The 17,763-nt window shown below is 43.8% G+C and overlaps 2 protein-coding genes across 2 annotated transcripts; one reads left to right on the top strand and one right to left on the bottom strand.

The window, feature by feature from the left end:
* Positions 1–4,495: 4,495 nt before the first annotated feature.
* Positions 4,496–6,568, bottom strand: LOC134412921 (heat shock-related 70 kDa protein 2). The gene is made up of 2 exons (XM_063146896.1): positions 4,708–6,568; positions 4,496–4,677 (listed from the first exon to the last, which is right to left on the bottom strand). Exons 1-2 carry the CDS (start codon positions 6,566–6,568, stop codon positions 4,646–4,648), a joined length of 1,893 nt encoding a protein of 630 aa, XP_063002966.1. The 3' UTR covers positions 4,496–4,645.
* Positions 6,569–8,476: 1,908 nt separating this feature from the next.
* RPS21 (ribosomal protein S21) lies at positions 8,477–17,053 on the top strand. The gene is made up of 6 exons (XM_063120803.1): positions 8,477–8,577; positions 10,467–10,564; positions 11,421–11,484; positions 13,255–13,326; positions 16,749–16,804; positions 16,985–17,053. Exons 2-6 carry the CDS (start codon positions 10,515–10,517, stop codon positions 16,992–16,994), a joined length of 252 nt encoding a protein of 83 aa, XP_062976873.1. The 5' UTR covers positions 8,477–8,577; positions 10,467–10,514; the 3' UTR covers positions 16,995–17,053.
* The last annotated feature ends 710 nt before the right edge of the window (positions 17,054–17,763 follow it).

Raw genomic sequence — 17,763 nt, 5'->3', positions numbered from 1 at the left:
TTTAAAAACACTTTAGCATGTTGTTATTTTCTCCTCCCCACCCCTGTCAATCAAAAACTTCTATGAAACACGACCAGATAGAGGAGGTGGAAGAGGGATCACTAGAATTCCAAGCAGCCAAATATGGATGGAGACGTTGAATAGATCATACGTATTTCTCAGCTTTTCGCAAGGATGAACAGATTTTTACAGATTAATACAATTTTGCAGTCAAAACATGGAAAAAAGCAAGAGACATAGGAGAAATTCACACATAGAGAGAGAAGGAGATCCTCTCTGCCTTCATAAGTGTCTGATATTTAGTGGAAACTGAAATTGGGTTCCTTCAAGTCCCTCTCCCAGTTCCTGGACTTGAGACTTTAGGAAGAGGCAAGCCAAGGAATCCAATCAGAAATACTGTGGTCCAAAGAAGTTGCCAACCCCTGCTAGAGGCAGATCCCAAAAATCCACCCTCTTTTTGCATGTAAGGTCTGGCCTTGCTGAGAAAGCAGCCACTGATGGGAAGGCCAAATAATAAGGATTGGATTGATGATTCCTAAGAGTAATATTAACCAAGCACCACCTGTCCAAGATTACACGGAAAGTGGTTGATTCAGCAACTTTATTTTGATTGTGCAACTCTAGTCTGGACACTTTGATATCATATATATTATAATCAACTGGCATTAAAAAAAAAGCAGGCACTAAAACAGATGACCTGTTTATACTTCTAATTGGAGTAGTCATAAGCAGTTTCTTCTGTTTTTCTCTTCTATTTATGCAACTGATCAGAAGGGTCAACTTGCTGCCAGCTCCAATGATGAGGGCAGGAATGTACAACAAATTAACAAATCTTACAAATTAAGAATTCTTCATGTGTTACGTAGTGGCCTGTTTTCTTCCAGCTCATCAAAACTGCATTTTGAGGAGTTTGTTTCAAAGTCATAGTAATGGCCCATCTCTAAGATTCAATTAACTGGTACAGCAGATCCTGTCAAAGAATGCACTCGTCAGACAATGGCTGGAAGCACAATGCCAGCGTAAGTGTTTAAGACTAGCGTGCCAGCTTCCAGCACTGCTAAAATGAGAATAAAGGTACTTGATTTGTACTGGTGGATTTTAAAATACCCAGTTTGCAAAATTGTGGAATGTGGGTCGGGGAAATCTATGTTCTACAAAATTAATTCAGAACTCATGGTAGGGTGTAACCAGCCGGCCAACCTCCATGGGCTGGAGGTTGCTCACCTATGCCTTACCTGAAGTCTCTGAACCCTACCACCACAACCCTTTAGCATGACCTTTTCCCATTCTTGTTTGCACATTAATACAATTACATTTCTTATTTATTTATTGCATTTATATACCGCCCCATAGCCGAAGCTCTGAGTGGTTTTCTTGAGTTCCAAAGTAGCAAAATAAGTTACATATGGTACCCTGATACCTAATTTACACATCTGCAGTTCATGTCATTTTAAAAAATGTGGTAGAAGGTGGCTATCAATGGGTACTGGTCCTACTATGTGCTACCTCCAGTATCGGGCAGTAAGCCTATATACACCTGTTGCTGGGGAACATGGGCAGGTGGTGCTGTTGCACCTGTGTCCTGCTTATGGGTTTCTGGTGGACAGCTGGTTGGCCACTGTGTGAACAGAGAGCTGGACTGGATGGACTCTTGGTGTAATCCAGCATGGCTCTTATGTTATGTGGTAGATGACTTTGCCCCCAATGTTCAAACTCAAGCTGAATCCAGACAAGACGGAAGTGCTTGCTGTCAAAGGTCATAACCTGGGTTTGGAGGTGTGTCAACTGGTTCTGGATGGGGTTACACTCCCCCTGAAGGACTGCGTTTGCAGCTTGGGGGTGCTTCTGGATCCGTTGCTCCAAATGACAGCCCAGATAGATGCGACAGCCAGGAGTGCCTATTATCAGCTTCGGTTGATATGCCAGCTGCACCCCTTCCTAGAGTCGGAAGACCTAAAGACGGTTGTGCATGCACTGGTAACTTCGAGGCTCGACTTCTGCAATGCGCTCTACATAGGGCTACCTTTGTGCCTAGTCCAGAAACTTCAACTAGTTCAAAATATGGCAGCCAGGTTGGTCACCAGTACATCTAGGGGTGACCACATCACACAAGTCTTAAAATCTCTTCACTGGCTGCCAGTTAGTTTCCGGGCAAAGTATAAAGTGTTGGTTATCACCTTTAAAGCCCTACATGGTTTGGGTCCAGGCTACCTGTTGGATCGCCTTCTCCTGTACAATCCGCCCCGCACACTCAGGTCCTCTGGAAAGAATTTACTCCAGCCAACAAAAACAAGGCCAACTATTACCCAGAGGACCTTTTCTTGTGCTGCTCCCAGTTTGTGGAATGGCTTGCCGGGAGAGATTCGTCAACTTAACAGTCTTCCAGAATTTAAGAAAGCCATAAAGACTGATCCTCTTCCAGCAGGCCTACCCAGTCGAATTTTAAGATGCCTTTTTTAATGGTGTGCTTTTAATGATGCACTGGTTTTAAATGTTTGAATTAGTTTTATGTATTTTATGGTGTTTTTATTTGTGTTGTACCCTGCCTCGATCCAGAGGGAGAGGCGGATAACAAATATATATATATATATATATAGATATATAGATATATATAGATATATATATTATTATCTGTACTACCACTGCCATTGATAGAATGACATCTACTATCAGAGTAACCCCCCATCTGCCCCAAAGAGTTGGGGGACCTTCCAGAGCAGATGGGGGGCAGGGAGCAGAGGACAGAAAAAAGTCTGTGATGCTAGCTGAAGTCCACTCCCAACACACTTAATATAGTTCTTGTTCCCTACCTTTGAATGAACGTATAAAGACAGCTCACCAAAAACATTTTTCTTCTTTGGAATATCTTCCTTCTGATCTACACTCAAGTCCTTCTCTTGTCCCTGTGTGTCACGCTGTCCCCAACCACCACCATCACCCCTCCGGTGCAGCCCAGCACAGAGTCCTAAGTAGTGTAGAGGATAAAATGAATTAAATCTCATTTCTTTTTGCCTTAAAGGCACAATGTCACCAGGACCATCTTCTCCACACAAAAGCTCCACAGAAAAACATGACAACCTCTGAGGCCTCCAAAAATTGGGCCAAAAAATAGATCACACTTCTTAATTCTGTGGTATTTTCTAGCCCTTTAAAAGTTTTGATTTATAACAACACATCAAAGGCAGAGCAAATACCATCTAGTCTCCATCGTACCCACATTCACCTAACTAGCATGTGCCCATTGAGCTAAATAGGGAACATCACAGACAGCTTGGCACTCACACCCAGAAAACACTCCTAACCCTCTACATTCTGTTCACATTTTGCAAAGTAAAGTCTGTTAGAATGTATGTCCAAGTTAGCCATTTCTGTTGTTCCTATCAAGTCAATAGACTTAGAAACTTAAAATCCTGGATCTTGAAAGAGTATTTTTCAGCTCCTTTAAAGTATGGATTATAGTTCACATCAAAAAGAGAACAAATTTCATCTAGTCTCATGATAAGGAATCTTAATATGTTAACTGGTGGTGACAAGTGCCTTAGGCAGGCGTTCCCTCATCAGGGCTCTACCACGGCCACTTAAAATGGGTGTACCGCAAAGGGCATGATTTGGTTAGGAAACTGGCAGAGGGTAAGAGATCAAATTCCAGGTCTCACACCTCTTCCTTGGCATACTGAAGGCCAGCCACTCCTGTACATGCTAAATGGGGATAACCAATATATATTATGACTCTGCTTTCTCCCATTTTCCCAGGCCTCCCCAGACAAAATAGATTTCTAGAGTCAAGGTGCTAGGCTATTCTTGAAATGGCAGAGAGGGTGACCTTCTTAGTAACAGCTTTAAAACAGCCTTCCCTGAAGTTTTGGACTACACCTCTCAGCATTCCTGACCACTTGCTATGCTGGCTGGAGCTGATGGGACTTGAAGTCCAAAATATCTGGAGGGCACCAGGTTTGTACCAAATCTTTAACTCATTAGAGTGCTTAGTTTTACAGAAAATTAAAGTAATGGAAGCCTTAATTGCAGTTAAATGGGGAAAAACTTTCTGATAGGATTCATATTCCTTCAGTTCACTTGCAAATTCTGCCCAGCACAGAAATGCAGTGATAGAAAGCTTTGCCCACTAAAATTCTACCTGGTAGTATTCTTAGAAGAAAACTTCAACCCAATTCCAATCACCCCTTCCCTTTTTTAAGGTAGCCTATTGTTATTAATTGGTGCAGCTTGACCACTAAGAAGACAGACTGGTGTCTTCTTGGTGGTCTTAGATAGTGGTCATCATTTCAGGAGTGTAAAATAAAAATGTGTAACCTGCTTTTCTGAGTTTGTAATGTCAAGTTAAGCCTATATTTGGCATCAGTCTTTTAGAGAAAGAGAAAGGAGAGGATGTTTATATGCTTCAAGTAACTTTTATTTTCAAAACTTCAAAATAACCAGACCAAAAACTGGCAAAACATTTTAAAGCTTAGGAACAATTGGCAACTGCTCCTGTGGCATTAACTGTATTCAGTCAGCAATGGCACTGACTGAATCAAGAAAACAGAACAAGTGGCAACTTCTCCTACGGCACTAACAGTATTCAGTCAGCAATGGCACTGATTGACTCATGAAAACAGAAGGACAACTGGCAACTGTCCCTGGCAGTTTAGTCCACTTCTTCAATGGTGGGTCCACCACCTGCAGCACCAGCACCTGCAGCTCCGGCACCTGCAGCTCCAGCACCCTGGTATAATTTGGCAATGATGGGGTTGCAAAACTTCTCCAGCTCCTTCTGCTTGTGCTCAAACTCCTCCTTCTCAGCCATCTGGTTGCAATCGAGCCATCTGATCACCTCCTGGCACTTTTCAAGCACCCTCTGCTTGTCCTGCTCTGCAATCTTGCCTTTCAGCTTGTCATCTTCCATAGTCTGTTTGATGTTGTATGCATAGGACTCCAGGGCATTCTTCGAGACCACCCGTTCCCGGTTGGATTCATCCTCTGCCTTGTAACGGTCGGCTTCCTGCACCATCCGGTCAATGTCATCCTTGCTGAGGCGGCCCTTGTCATTAGTAATCGTGATCTTGTTCTCTTTGCCTGTGCTCTTGTCCACTGCTGTGACGTTGAGGATGCCATTTGCATCAATGTCAAAGGTGACTTCAATTTGGGGCACACCACGGGGGGCCGGTGGGATACCTGTCAGGTCAAACTTGCCCAACAGATTGTTGTCCCTGGTCATGGCCCGCTCACCCTCGTACACCTGCACCAGCACACTGCTCTGATTGTCTGAATAAGTGGTGAAAGTCTGTGTCTGCTTAGTGGGAATAGTCGTGTTGCGCTTGATCAAGGTGGTCATGACGCCACCAGCTGTCTCAATACCCAGCGACAGCGGTGCGACATCGAGCAGTAGCAGATCCTGCACGTTCTCTGACTTGTCACCCATCAGGATAGCAGCCTGCACAGCAGCACCGTAGGCCACAGCTTCATCAGGATTGATGCTTTTGTTGAGCTCTTTGCCATTAAAAAAGTCCTGTAGCAGCTTCTGGATCTTGGGGATACGGGTGGAGCCACCAACCAGCACAATCTCATTGATTTGCCCTTTGTCCAGCTTGGCATCACGCAGGGCTTTCTCCACAGGCTCAAGTGTGCCACGGAAGAGGTCAGCATTGAGCTCCTCAAAACGGGCTCGGGTGATGGACGTGTAGAAGTCAATCCCATCAAACAAGGAGTCGATCTCAATAGAGGCCTGGGTGGAGGAGCTCAGGGTGCGTTTGGCCCGCTCACAGGCGGTGCGGAGGCGCCGGACGGCTCGCTTGTTGCCACCGGTGTCACGTTTATGCTTGCGCTTAAATTCCTCCACAAAGTGGCTCACCATGCGGTTGTCGAAGTCCTCCCCGCCCAGGTGAGTGTCGCCAGCTGTCGATTTCACCTCAAAGATGCCATCTTCAATGGTCAAGATGGAGACATCAAAGGTGCCGCCACCCAGGTCGAAGATCAGCACATTCTTCTCCCCACCTCCGCTGCCTTTTTTATCCAAGCCGTAGGCAATGGCAGCGGCCGTGGGCTCGTTGATGATGCGCAGGACGTTGAGGCCTGTGATGGTGCCCGCGTCCTTGGTGGCTTGGCGCTGGGAGTCGTTGAAGTAGGCCGGCACGGTGATGACAGCGCTCTGGACTTTGCGGCCCAAGTAAGCCTCGGCGATTTCCTTCATCTTGGTCAGCACCATGGAGGAGATCTCCTCAGGAAAGAAGGTCTTGAGCTCGCCCTTGTACTCGACCTGCACCTTGGGCTTCCCAGCTTCACTCACCACACGGAAAGGCCAGTGCTTCATATCCGACTGCACTGTGGAGTCCTCAAACTTGCGGCCGATGAGGCGTTTGGCGTCGAAGATGGTATTGTTGGGGTTCATGGCTACCTGATTCTTGGCTGCGTCCCCGATGAGGCGCTCGGTGTCGGTGAAGGCCACATAGCTGGGCGTGGTGCGGTTGCCTTGGTCGTTGGCAATGATCTCCACCTTCCCGTGCTGGAAAACTCCGACGCAGGAGTATGTGGTGCCCAGGTCAATGCCTATCGCAGGCGCTTTGCTCGACATGGTTAAAGCCACGCAGTCGGGATTACTCTCAGAAGCTAGGGAAAACGTCTCTCCCACCTGCGCAACGAGCACTAACGGCAGCTGCTGAAGACCGAGGCGCAATCTGTCGTTGCGTCGCCTTCTGCTACCTGATATATACGGTGTGTTTGCTTCTGGAACGTGCTGGAACCTGGCCGACCAATCACATCGCTCTTTGCGGACTTCTGACCAATCCCTTCGGTATGTGCTCGTTTCTTCTCCCCGGCTCAGTCAGAATCTTCCAGAGGAGGCGTGCTGGGACTAGAAAGGTTGATTATTATGATTACTATGATTATTATGTTTATTTGTATCCTGCCTTTTGCCCAATACTGGGCCGCAAGGCGGTCTTACAAAGTTTAAAACATACATTGTAAAACCTAGGAAAAGAAATGTTTTGAAAAAAACATTTAAAATACACAACAAAATTACAAGTCATTAACATAGATGGAGAACCAAATTCCTCTCCAAAGGCCTGCTGGAACAAACAAGTTTTAGCCTGCTTCCGAAAGCCCATCAAGGAGGGAGCCAACCTAACTTCCCCAGGAAGAGAGTTCCAAAGCACCGGAGCAGCCACCGAGAAGGCCCTCTCCCATGTTCCCACCAAGCGGGCCTGTGAAGATGGTGCGACTGAAAGAAGGGCTTCTCCAGAAGATCTTAAAGCACGGGCAGGCTCATAAGGGAGAATACGGTCTTTCAAATAACCTGGACCCGAGCCATATAAGGCTTTATAGGTCATAACCAGCACTTTGAATTGTGCCCGGAAACAGTCTGGAAGCCAGTGGAGCTGTTTTAACAGGAGAGTTGTATGCTGCTGGCAAAGAATGGGGATTATGCTGAAGTCTCTCCAGACGCCTTCTGGGCGGCCGTTATGCAAAACAGCTCATGCTGAGTGTTGGGGGCTCCAGCGCTGAGAGGGAGTGTGGGGGGGGGTGTTTTCTTGTGTTGACTTATTTATTATTTATTTATTTATTTAGAGTATTTTTATCCCGCACCTCAGCCAAAAGGCTCTCGAAAAGACTTATGTAACTGAACATTCATTATTGAATTAAAAGCAATTTTAAGTGCCCTCTATAGAAACATAGCATTGTGGAGTTGGAAGGGACCACAAGGATCATATAGTCCAACCCTCTGCAACATGCAGGGAAACTAATTAAACCACCCCTGAGAGGTGGCTGTCCGTCCAGCCTCATCTTAAAAACCTCCAGAGATGGAGAACCCACAACCTCCGCAGGTGGACTGTTCCACTGTTGTACAGATGTTAGTCAGGGAAGTTTTGAATTATATACTATATTGAATATAGGTTATAAAGGTTTTCACAAACCGTACGATGTTGTTTCTGGGCAAACCAAACCAAACCTTAGCACGGACATCTGTCTCTAGTGCTATTATTCATTTCTTGGAAGTGTGTAGTGTGGAAAGGGTACATCTGAGCATGTGCAGAGAGCAATTCTATAACCACATACTTGTCCCTCAGATTGAGAGTAACTGGTTTCTAAGGCATTTAAATCACCGCACCGTCGTGGCTACCGCTACTCTCGGGGTAATCACTTGATAGTTTACGGGACTGCAGGGCCCTGGACTTCACAACCCAAGGTCCAGTTCTTGCTGCGCCACTGCGAACAGAGTAGACCCCTTCCAACCCGCAGGCGGCGTTACCTTTCCCTTCCCTCAACGACAGCGCCTCCTTTTTCCCGCCTTTTCTGCAGGGAAACGAGTCCGCTCTGAGGCGAGGACAGAAAATGGGCGTGGCTAACGGTCGTCCTCCTCCTCCTTTTCCCCGCCCTTTGAGCCGACGCACCGCCCACTTCCCGACCCCGCCTTCTCTAATCCATTCAGGGTGACGTCACGGCGTCGGCCTTCAACAATCTCGCGCTGCGTATGTCTTGCGCGCCGCTCATTGGCCTCCCTCCTCCCTTCCGCCGCGCTCTTTCTCGTCGCTTCTGAGTGACGTAATCCTTCCTTTCCGGCCTGGGCTCGCGGCGTGTAAGGAGGTGAGGCGAGGCCTGGTCCGGGTCGCAGGGTGGTATTCTTCGTCGTTCTCCCCCCCCCGGGGGTGGTGGCTGAAATTGGGGAGGCGGAATAGTTGGTTAACTGAGCCCTTCCATGCACTGCAGTTGCCTCTGGATACTGGGCAGCGCCTTCCACCCCCCCCTCGTATTGGGCCTCCCTTTTGTCTCGGGGGTGGGGGTGGAAAGCGGAATTCGAGGGATTCCTTTCTAAAACGTGGCTTCTGTGCATGCATGTGCCGTAGTTTCCCTTCCTTTTCCCTCGCCCTATAACGTGTCTGTCCAATCTCGGTGCATGTGCTTAAAAAACTGCAGTGCTCCCATCGGGTTGGATCCAGTGTTAAACCTACTGGGAGTGTATCCATTAAAACTTAAGAGCCATACTGGATCAGACCCATTAAGACATAAGACCTGTGCTGGATCAGACCAAGAGTTCATTTAGGCCATTGCTAGACCTAAGGTTTATCACTGGATCGTCCAGGAGTCAAACCTGTTCATCTAGGTGATACACAGGGGATCCAGTGCTCAGGCAGGGGCGAACCCTGGATGGTCCCAGGATAAACCTTAGGTCTAGCTGTGGCCCAAGTCGAACATGAACATTCACATCACATCGTAGCTGTCCAGGGGACACCCACAAGCAAGACATGAGTGCAGCAGCACCCTCCTGCCCAAATCCCCCAGCAATGCTGCATGCTGCCTTTGATACTGGCATAGCAGTCATTGACAGCCTTCTCTTTAAAAGAAGCAAACAAAATATACTAATTACAAATACACTATGGTCAGTTTTAATGCATATTGTAAATGACAGGCAGAGCTTTTAGCTGTATGGAATAGTGGAGTTTGGGGGGGTGGAGGTGCTCATGCAATGGCTTTCAGTGACAACAGAAGTATTGTATTTCTTCGATTGTAAGATGCACACTAACATCAGTACCACCAACAGGGAAAAAAACCCTAAGACACACCCGTGATTCTAAGATGCACCCCATTTTTAGAGATGTTTATATGTTTTTATTCTTAGAATCGAAGAAATAGGGTATAAGAAATATGCACCTGTAATCCTGTTTTCTTCTGTGAGGTTTTGTAGTGGAGTGGAATGAGGTAAACCCGTTCCTTAAGATTTTAGGAAGGACACAGTTACAGTGATTCATGGGAAATAATATAGATGAATCGAGGTTGCTATATTGTATGGAATGAACATATAATATTGAAACTTTATTTTGGCTATATTAAAAAATCTTGGCTACATTAAATTATGTGCCATGTTTCTAGTGAGATTCTTTATTTTGAAAACTCTTTTTTGACAAGCCTGGCTGAGAGCTTATTATTATTATTATTTATTTATTTATATAGCACCATCAATGTACATAGTGAGAAATTACATTTGTTACCACTTAACATTTGAGAAGGTATGAGCCGCTTTGTGTAAAGGATGTGACCAGTCAGAGATGTATTTGGACTCCACTAGCAGGCAGAAACCAAGTTCTGGACATTACTTGAATCATATCTTGCTGTAAATTGTTCTGATTCCAATTCTGCCACTTCCACTGTACCAAATGTTTCTTGAAAGTGTGAAGGTTTGGAGACACAGGGTTGAATCCAGTGTTAGTTTCCCCATTCCTTTTTGATTGGAGATAAAAGTACATAATAGTCCCACACAGTAAAAAGACACAAAGTCCTCGTCAAATACACACATTGCTCCATTTGCATGTGGTGAGAATTGCTGCTGAGAAAACAATGGGAAGTGATGGAAAGGAGCTAGAACATTGTCATGAGAAGGAAGTTAGCTCATAAAAACTGCTGGGGGTGGAGGTCTTCTCTACTTTTGAGTGACTTTAGCATCTGCTAGATACTGATCTTCTAACATGTCTTTTCAGGATTTTTTTGTTACACGTCACTTCTGGCAAGTGCTCTAGAAACACAAGATGCAGAACGACGCTGGGGAATTTGTGGACCTCTACGTGCCTCGTAAATGGTGAGTATTTACGGAAATTACGTACTAGAGGGGGCAAATTGAGGATTGTTGTGGCTTTTTGTAACACTAAACTATGGTTTAGCATTATGTTCAATTCATCCCCATGTCTCTCACTGGCTGATCTTTTTGTGTAACTGCTCATTTGACTCCTGTCAATAGAAAGGAATATGTAAGTTACTGCAGCAAATTTGATTTTTATGAATGAAGGAAGTTACCTTTTCTGTTAAAGAATCTCTTTTATAGAGCAGAACTTTATAAGAAGTACTGATCCTACAAGATGTATTTGTTTTATGTTTTTTCTGTTCTGTCAAGGAATTTTAACGTTCAGTGGGAGAATGTTAAAATGTTAATTATCTGCTAGGACAACCTCAGCATAATGTTGAAGCTATTGGTTAATTTGTCATCACTTCAAAAAAGCAATCAAAGTTATATGGTGGGAGAAATACCAATCCTGTGCAGCGTTTGACTACAGTTCCCAAAAGTTTTTATGTCCTGGTTGAGGTTCCATAGCAACAAGAAATTCATCACAAAGTTATTGAGATTTTTATCTTTTGTCATTGACTAGTGTATAGAAAAGGTCAAGTTGTTAAAAGTGGGATTAAAGATACAGAAAGGCTATGAATTCTGGCCAGAACTACACCCAAGGCTTTATCTCCAAGTTTTACATTGTGATTGGAGTTTATGCCAACAGTATTTGTGGGCAGGGGATTGCAGAGGCATGCCATGAAGTGTGGGTAGAGTTGGTGCCACGTGGTGTGAGACATAGCAATCATCCATGCAAGAGACAGAGGCATTTCTTTCCCATCCCTCTACCTTGTTTTATACATATTTAACCTCTTTTTTCTCTTCCCTTCAGCTCTGCTAGCAACCGGATAATTGGTGCTAAAGACCATGCTTCCACCCAAATGAATATTTCCGAGGTGAGTAAAGTATCAGAATTAATTAGAATGTACAAGTTGGAAGATGTAAATATTTCAAAGTGTGTGTTCCTTTGAGCTACTGAATTTCAGTTAACAAGGCTTGTAATTTGCTGCTTGCTGACTTGAGCAGCAGTCTCTCCTGAACAGCAAATTCAGTATTCATGTACAGCAGGAGTAGGCAACCTGTAGGCCTCCATAGGTTTTGAACTATAACTCCCATAATTCCTGACCAATGGCAGTGCTGTCGGGTGATAATGGGAGTTGTGGTGCCACGTTTTGCATAAGGTGCAGTAGTATTTCCCCATTTTTGCTTTTAGGGCAGGGGTAGGCAACTGCGAGAGGTCCTGGGGAATTTTTTTCCCTCGACCACAAGCTCCCCACCCCCCTTGCGAGTTGTGCTGATCGCTGGAGCCCACCACTGCTTTAAGAGTACTGGCCCTGGCTATTACAAATTACAGCAGCAGCAGCAGCATGAAAGCAACCTGTTGCTGCTTCTCTTGGTCTCCTGGTTCTAGAGGATGTGTGGATGAAGAATTATTCCTTGTGCTAGACTTCCTGCTTCGGGAGACCAAGAGCATCCAAAGTTGAAAAGAAGCACTTAGTGGAGAAGAGGGCAAAGGGTGGGTAAGCAGTTTGTTGTTACCGTAATTAATACAGGGCAGCCTGTAATCTTGTTGCATGCTTCTCTTATTTGGTTTTTCTCTCCAAAGTAGTGCCCACATAGAGACTCCAAATGGCACCCGTTAAGCTATTTCTCTCTGCCCCCTTTAAAGGTTTATTTTACGTAAAAACTTGAAAAACATCAGGTTGCCTATTTCCTGAACCTGCTGCTGATCTGCTGTTCAGCGGGCAGGAAGAGAAGGAAAGAGTTGCTTCCTGGCCCCACCCAGTCTTCTTCTGTCCACACGGTCTTTCCCCCTTTGTTCTGTCTCTTCACTCCCGGCCTCTAGCCTTCCTATTTCTCACCATCCAGTTTCTTTCCTCGCTGTTTCTCTGCCTTCCCTGTCACTAGCTGCCTTTTTCTCTCTTCCTAGCCCCTAGCCTTGCTCTTTCTGTCCCATTTATCTTGTGCTTTCTCTCCATTCCCAGCCTCTAACCTTGCTCTTTCTCTCCCTTCTACCCCATTTGCCTGGCTCTTTCCCCCTCCCTCCCAGCCTCTAGCCTCTCCTCCACACCCCTCTCTTTTGACTAGCCAGGCACCCATTCAGTGACTAGCCACATCCTCTGTGGTAGCCATTTTGTGTTGGTGCCCACAGCATTTTCTCAAATTCCCAAATGTGCCCATGGGTCCAAAAAGGCTGAGGAACCCTGCTCTGTAGGTTAGGATAAGTGCCTATTCTGTTGCTTTCCAGCATCAACCTTTGCATGGATGTGATGTGGATTAGAAGAAATGAAAAGTAAATCCTTTTCTGTACAAAAGATATGACTGACATTTGCCCCAGATTTCACTTCTCTAGTGAATCTGCTGGGCAAATGCATTTTTGCATTCGGGCATCTAAATGGGTGAGAGGGTGCTGTTGCACCATGTCCTGCTTTGTTGGTCCCTGGTTGACAGCTGGTTGGCCACTGTGTGAACAAAGTGCTGGACTAGTTGGACCCTTGGTCTGAACCAGTATGGCTGTTCTTATGTTCTTAAATTCATTTATTTCTGTAATCTTGCTGTTTGGATTTGTAGAATCCGAAGGATACTGGTATCTTCTATGCATTCTGTGTTTTCCAAGTTCTAAGTACAAAAAGTTAAATTTTGATATGTAATAATTCCAATTTCAGGTTGATAAAGGAACAGGTAGAGTCAATGGCCAATTCAAAACATACGCCATTTGTGGAGCAATTCGTAGGATGGTAAGTACTTAAATATTTTTCTACAGTTTGGATTTTGTTGCCTGTATTTTGCAGCCATGTGCAGGGGGTCTACTTCATGTCGGGTTCTTACATTTCTGTAAATTCCGGTTTGCCATTTAAAGGGAAAGTTTCTCATTGAAAGATCCTGTTTTGAGCAAGGAATATAACTTGCCATTTTCCTAAAACCCAAAGTGCGACATATGGGAAATGTGACGTTTAAACATATCCACATACGAATTTTCACTGTTTTTCTCTCCTGGGCTGCAATTCTAGGTGCACTTACTTGAGAGAAACTCACATTGAAATCAGTAAAGTTTATGACTGGGTAGTTAGTTTTCCTCCTTTAACTCATAAGGCCAAGTATGAGACATAAAGTATTGTTCTTTTGTACGGAGAACAGATTTGAAAGGAAGTCTCACGTTCTATAAACTTACACTGCATTATTATAAACAGAAAATGAGTAGAGTTGAATATCACTGTGGAGATTATGAAATGCCTTCTGCCTGAACCTCAGATTTACCAAATGATGGTTCATAGTTTGAAAAGTCACAGTGGCATTGAAGAGTCATCTGCTCTGTATGCTGTAGTAATGGGCCTGTTCAGACGACACGTTAAGCCACTAACCCTTTTGCAGCAAATGGCTAATGAGCGTGTTTAAACTGTGGTTATGTAGCCACAATGGTTAGAAATGGTTCACATGGCACACGCTTCATCCTAGTTCACATGACATGCTAAGCCATAATGTTTAGCTCAAAACGCTTAACCATCATGGCTTAGCATGTTGACTAAACAGGGTCTGTGTGTTGAGCCCTTAATTGTTGGACTTCGTCCATGCACAGGAAGCAACTGCCATAAATAGTTGCTTCTGAAAGTGGAAGTAGTCACTCTATAGTACACTCAGTCATTCTGGAGCAAGCCTCACAGAATACAGCGAACCTCGTTTTCATATCCTCACAATGGTCAAAATTTCAGGAGAAGTGGTAAGGGTCGAATTCCCTGGTGTGCTGGAACCACCAGGAGGTGAATGATAGGTTTGACTGCACCATTTCATGGCACGAACTGATATTTACAAGCTTAGTGTGAAGAGTAGAGACTGAAACACATAAAGCAACATGAAAATATGGTTTGACTCGCTATTAACAATTTGTTAATTATACTGGTTTTGTGAACATAACAGCGCAGTCCTATGTATGTTTAATCTGAGTCCCACTGTATTCCACAAGGCTTGCTGTCACATGAGTGGGCACAGGATTGCAGCTGAAGTCAATCTTGCAAAGAATTACTAAAGGGGCTGGTTGTTTCCCATTTCTCCTCATCCTGAGGCAAAAATAAGAGTAGATCAGTCCTGGTTTATGCGCTCCTAAAATTGGCCGTTCGAGGAAAAAAATCAATATCTCCTTGTTGCTGTAATCGGATGTTACAGAGATGATAATATGTGGAGCGTTTTGACCACACTAAAATGCTATTAGATGCTAGGAATGCCATTTTTATGTACTTTTCTGATTTTTGGATCACCTTAATATTACGTTCGATCCCGACTTAGTCATACTTTGAAGAGACATATTAAAATCAATGGGGTTCAAGTTGGTCATGACTAATTTAACTCCTGTCGATTTCAAAGGGTCTACTCAAAGTATAACTAAATCTGGGTCCAGTGCATTTTATATTTATATTAGTGCTGTGCCAAAAAAAATCCTCTCGCATTTTTTTTTTACCATTCTCATTCAATTTCATAGAAAAGAAATTGCTTTTGAAAAGAAGTTCAATGGTGAAGATCACTTTGTAAAAATTCTCACGGCTATGAGTTTCTTCCGCTTGCCTTACTTAGGAGGCTGCTAAGGAGTGTGTGCAAACGTCCTGTTTGTACTATCATCTTTCCAGCAGCCTGTCGCTCACTGTCATTCCCACACTTCCAATTAAAGCCCAGGGGATGGCATCATGAGTTAATTCCTCCCATGGGACTTTTTTAGGTCAGGAAGCACAGGCAGCCTGGCAGGCTGCAGAGTAATCAAGAGATGTCTAGTAGAAAGAAACCACACACACAGGACCCTTAGCTGATTTGCAATGATTAGGTATGCTCAAAAACATCGCAAAAAATAAACTATAAAACACCCTGAGAATGAGGCAGGACAATGGAAGCCTCTTTCATAGGGGAAGAAAAATTTCAGGGAACTCGAGGACAGATTTTGGCACAGCACTAGTTCCACCTCTTCCTTGGAGCTAGACACAACACTGCATTCCTCACAGCTGCATTGTGTGGATATTAAGAAGCTGTGCTGCAACTAGAACTGTGCCAGTTGGGGAGCCCTACCTATGAGGAACTGTTGGAGAATTTTTTCTCCCCCTGGAGAAATGCCATTAAATCTACACACACACACACACACACACACACACACACACACACACACACACACACCACTCGCAATTTCTCTGCCCACAAAAGGGATGGAGATCCCTGAGAAGCCACCTGTGCACAGCTCTAATTTATATGGCCAATTCATTACATTTTTTATTGTTGATGTTAATAATAGTTATTAATATTTCTTACCCGGCTCTCCCTTTCAATCGAGGCAGGGAACAACATTACTACAATACAATATAAAACAAACACATAAAATTAATTAAAAGAGCATATATAAACCCAATACAATATCAGAATAACAATCAAGACGTCTTAAAATTATTGGTTTAACATTCATCTTAATAATAATAATAATAATAATAATAATAATAATAGTCACCCGCCTCTCCCTCTGGATCGAGGCGGGGTACAACACAAATACAAACACTATAAAATGCATATAACTAATTAAAACATTTTAAACTAATACATTATTAAAAGCAGCAAATTATTAAAAGGTGTCTTAAAATTCAACTGGGTAGACCTGCCGGAAGAGATCAGTCTTTATGGCTTTCTTAAATTCCGGAAGACTGTTAAGTTGACGAATCTCTCCCGGCAAGCCATTCCACAAACTGGGAGCGGCAGAAGAAAAGGTCCTCTGGGTAATAGTTGTCAGCCTTGTTTTTGTTGGCTGGAGTAAATTCTTCCCAGAGGACCTGAGTGTGCGGGGCAGATTGTACGGGAGAAGGCAATCCCGCAGGTAGCTTGGACCCAAACCATGTAGGGTTTTAAAGGTAATGATCCAACACTTCGTACTTCACCCAGAAACTAATTGGCAGCCAGTGAAGTGATTTTAATGTTGGGGTAATATGCTCACCTCTAGATGTACCGGTGACCAACCTGGCTGCCCTCTTTTGAACTAATTGAAGTTTCTGAACTAGGTACAATGGTAGCCCTATGTACAGTGCATTGCAGAACTGTTACTGTTAGCCATCTTGGTTACAAGCTATTTTAGAAGGATATTCAATATGTGACATGCTGTTCCTAACTAATTTCACTATCGAATTTATATTTGTTCTAGGGGGAATCGGATGACTCTATTCTGCGCCTGGCAAAAAATGATGGCATTGTTTCCAAGTAAGTAGTGTATGTGAGACTGTGGAAGCCAAGTTCTTCCTTGCAGTGGAAACTTATCTCTCTTTCTCGGGTGCGATGCAGCTGTACATTCTAGATTTACCAACTGCTTGTGTTGTTTTGGGTAACTCCTTAAGTTAGAAAGCTATACATGTGTGACTGTGTTTTCTTTTCTGTTTCCAGGAATTTCTAACTGAAGAAGCACCATGATTTGGAATCTCTTATAAAATAAAACAAGTTGTAAACATCTGATGTACGGTGTGTCATTTCAGCTCATAATAGACAAAATGCTTAAAAGAGGGTTAATTCTGAAGATTACATATGATATGGATCATATAGGAAAGTTTAACAGGGCAATTCTGTACATGACTACTCAGAAGTAAGTCCCGTTGAGTTCAGTGGGACTTACTCCACGGTAAGTGAGTGTAGGAGTGCATGACCTGCCCCATTCTGGCAATGAGCATTTCTGCTCACTTCCATGATTACTTTGGGAACTGCTAGTTCCTATTGTGCTAGTAAAACAGCTAGCGGAAGCACGGTGCCAGTATAACAGGATACTACCCTTAAACTTTACATCATTCTCGCCACGAGCTGCTCAGATATTCACAAACGTATACAATTTGTATTTGCTGTGCAGAGAGTCCCTACTGACTAACTATAAAGATGCAGAGATGATTTGATTAATTTTACATTTGGATTAATCCAATTACTTTGTCCCTAATATTCTCATTCTTGTTATTGTCTCATGTCATATAAAACCGCTTGTATGTTTTGGCTTACTTCCCTTATATTAACTGTTGCAAGAAACCCATTGTTAAAGAGCTTCCCTTTGCTTACTAAGATCTCAAGCAGAAAAAATGCAGGATGTTGATACGCTCTAATAAATATCATTATTCCGAACTATGTAAAGATATTTTTCTAAGTAGTTCAACCGTTAATTCTGCAGGTCCTGTAATGGCCTA

The sequence above is a fragment of the Elgaria multicarinata genome, chromosome 1, assembly GCF_023053635.1.
Source record: "Elgaria multicarinata webbii isolate HBS135686 ecotype San Diego chromosome 1, rElgMul1.1.pri, whole genome shotgun sequence".
NCBI classification, from domain to species: domain Eukaryota; kingdom Metazoa; phylum Chordata; class Lepidosauria; order Squamata; family Anguidae; genus Elgaria; species Elgaria multicarinata.
This window is presented reverse-complemented; position numbering and strand designations above follow the sequence as displayed.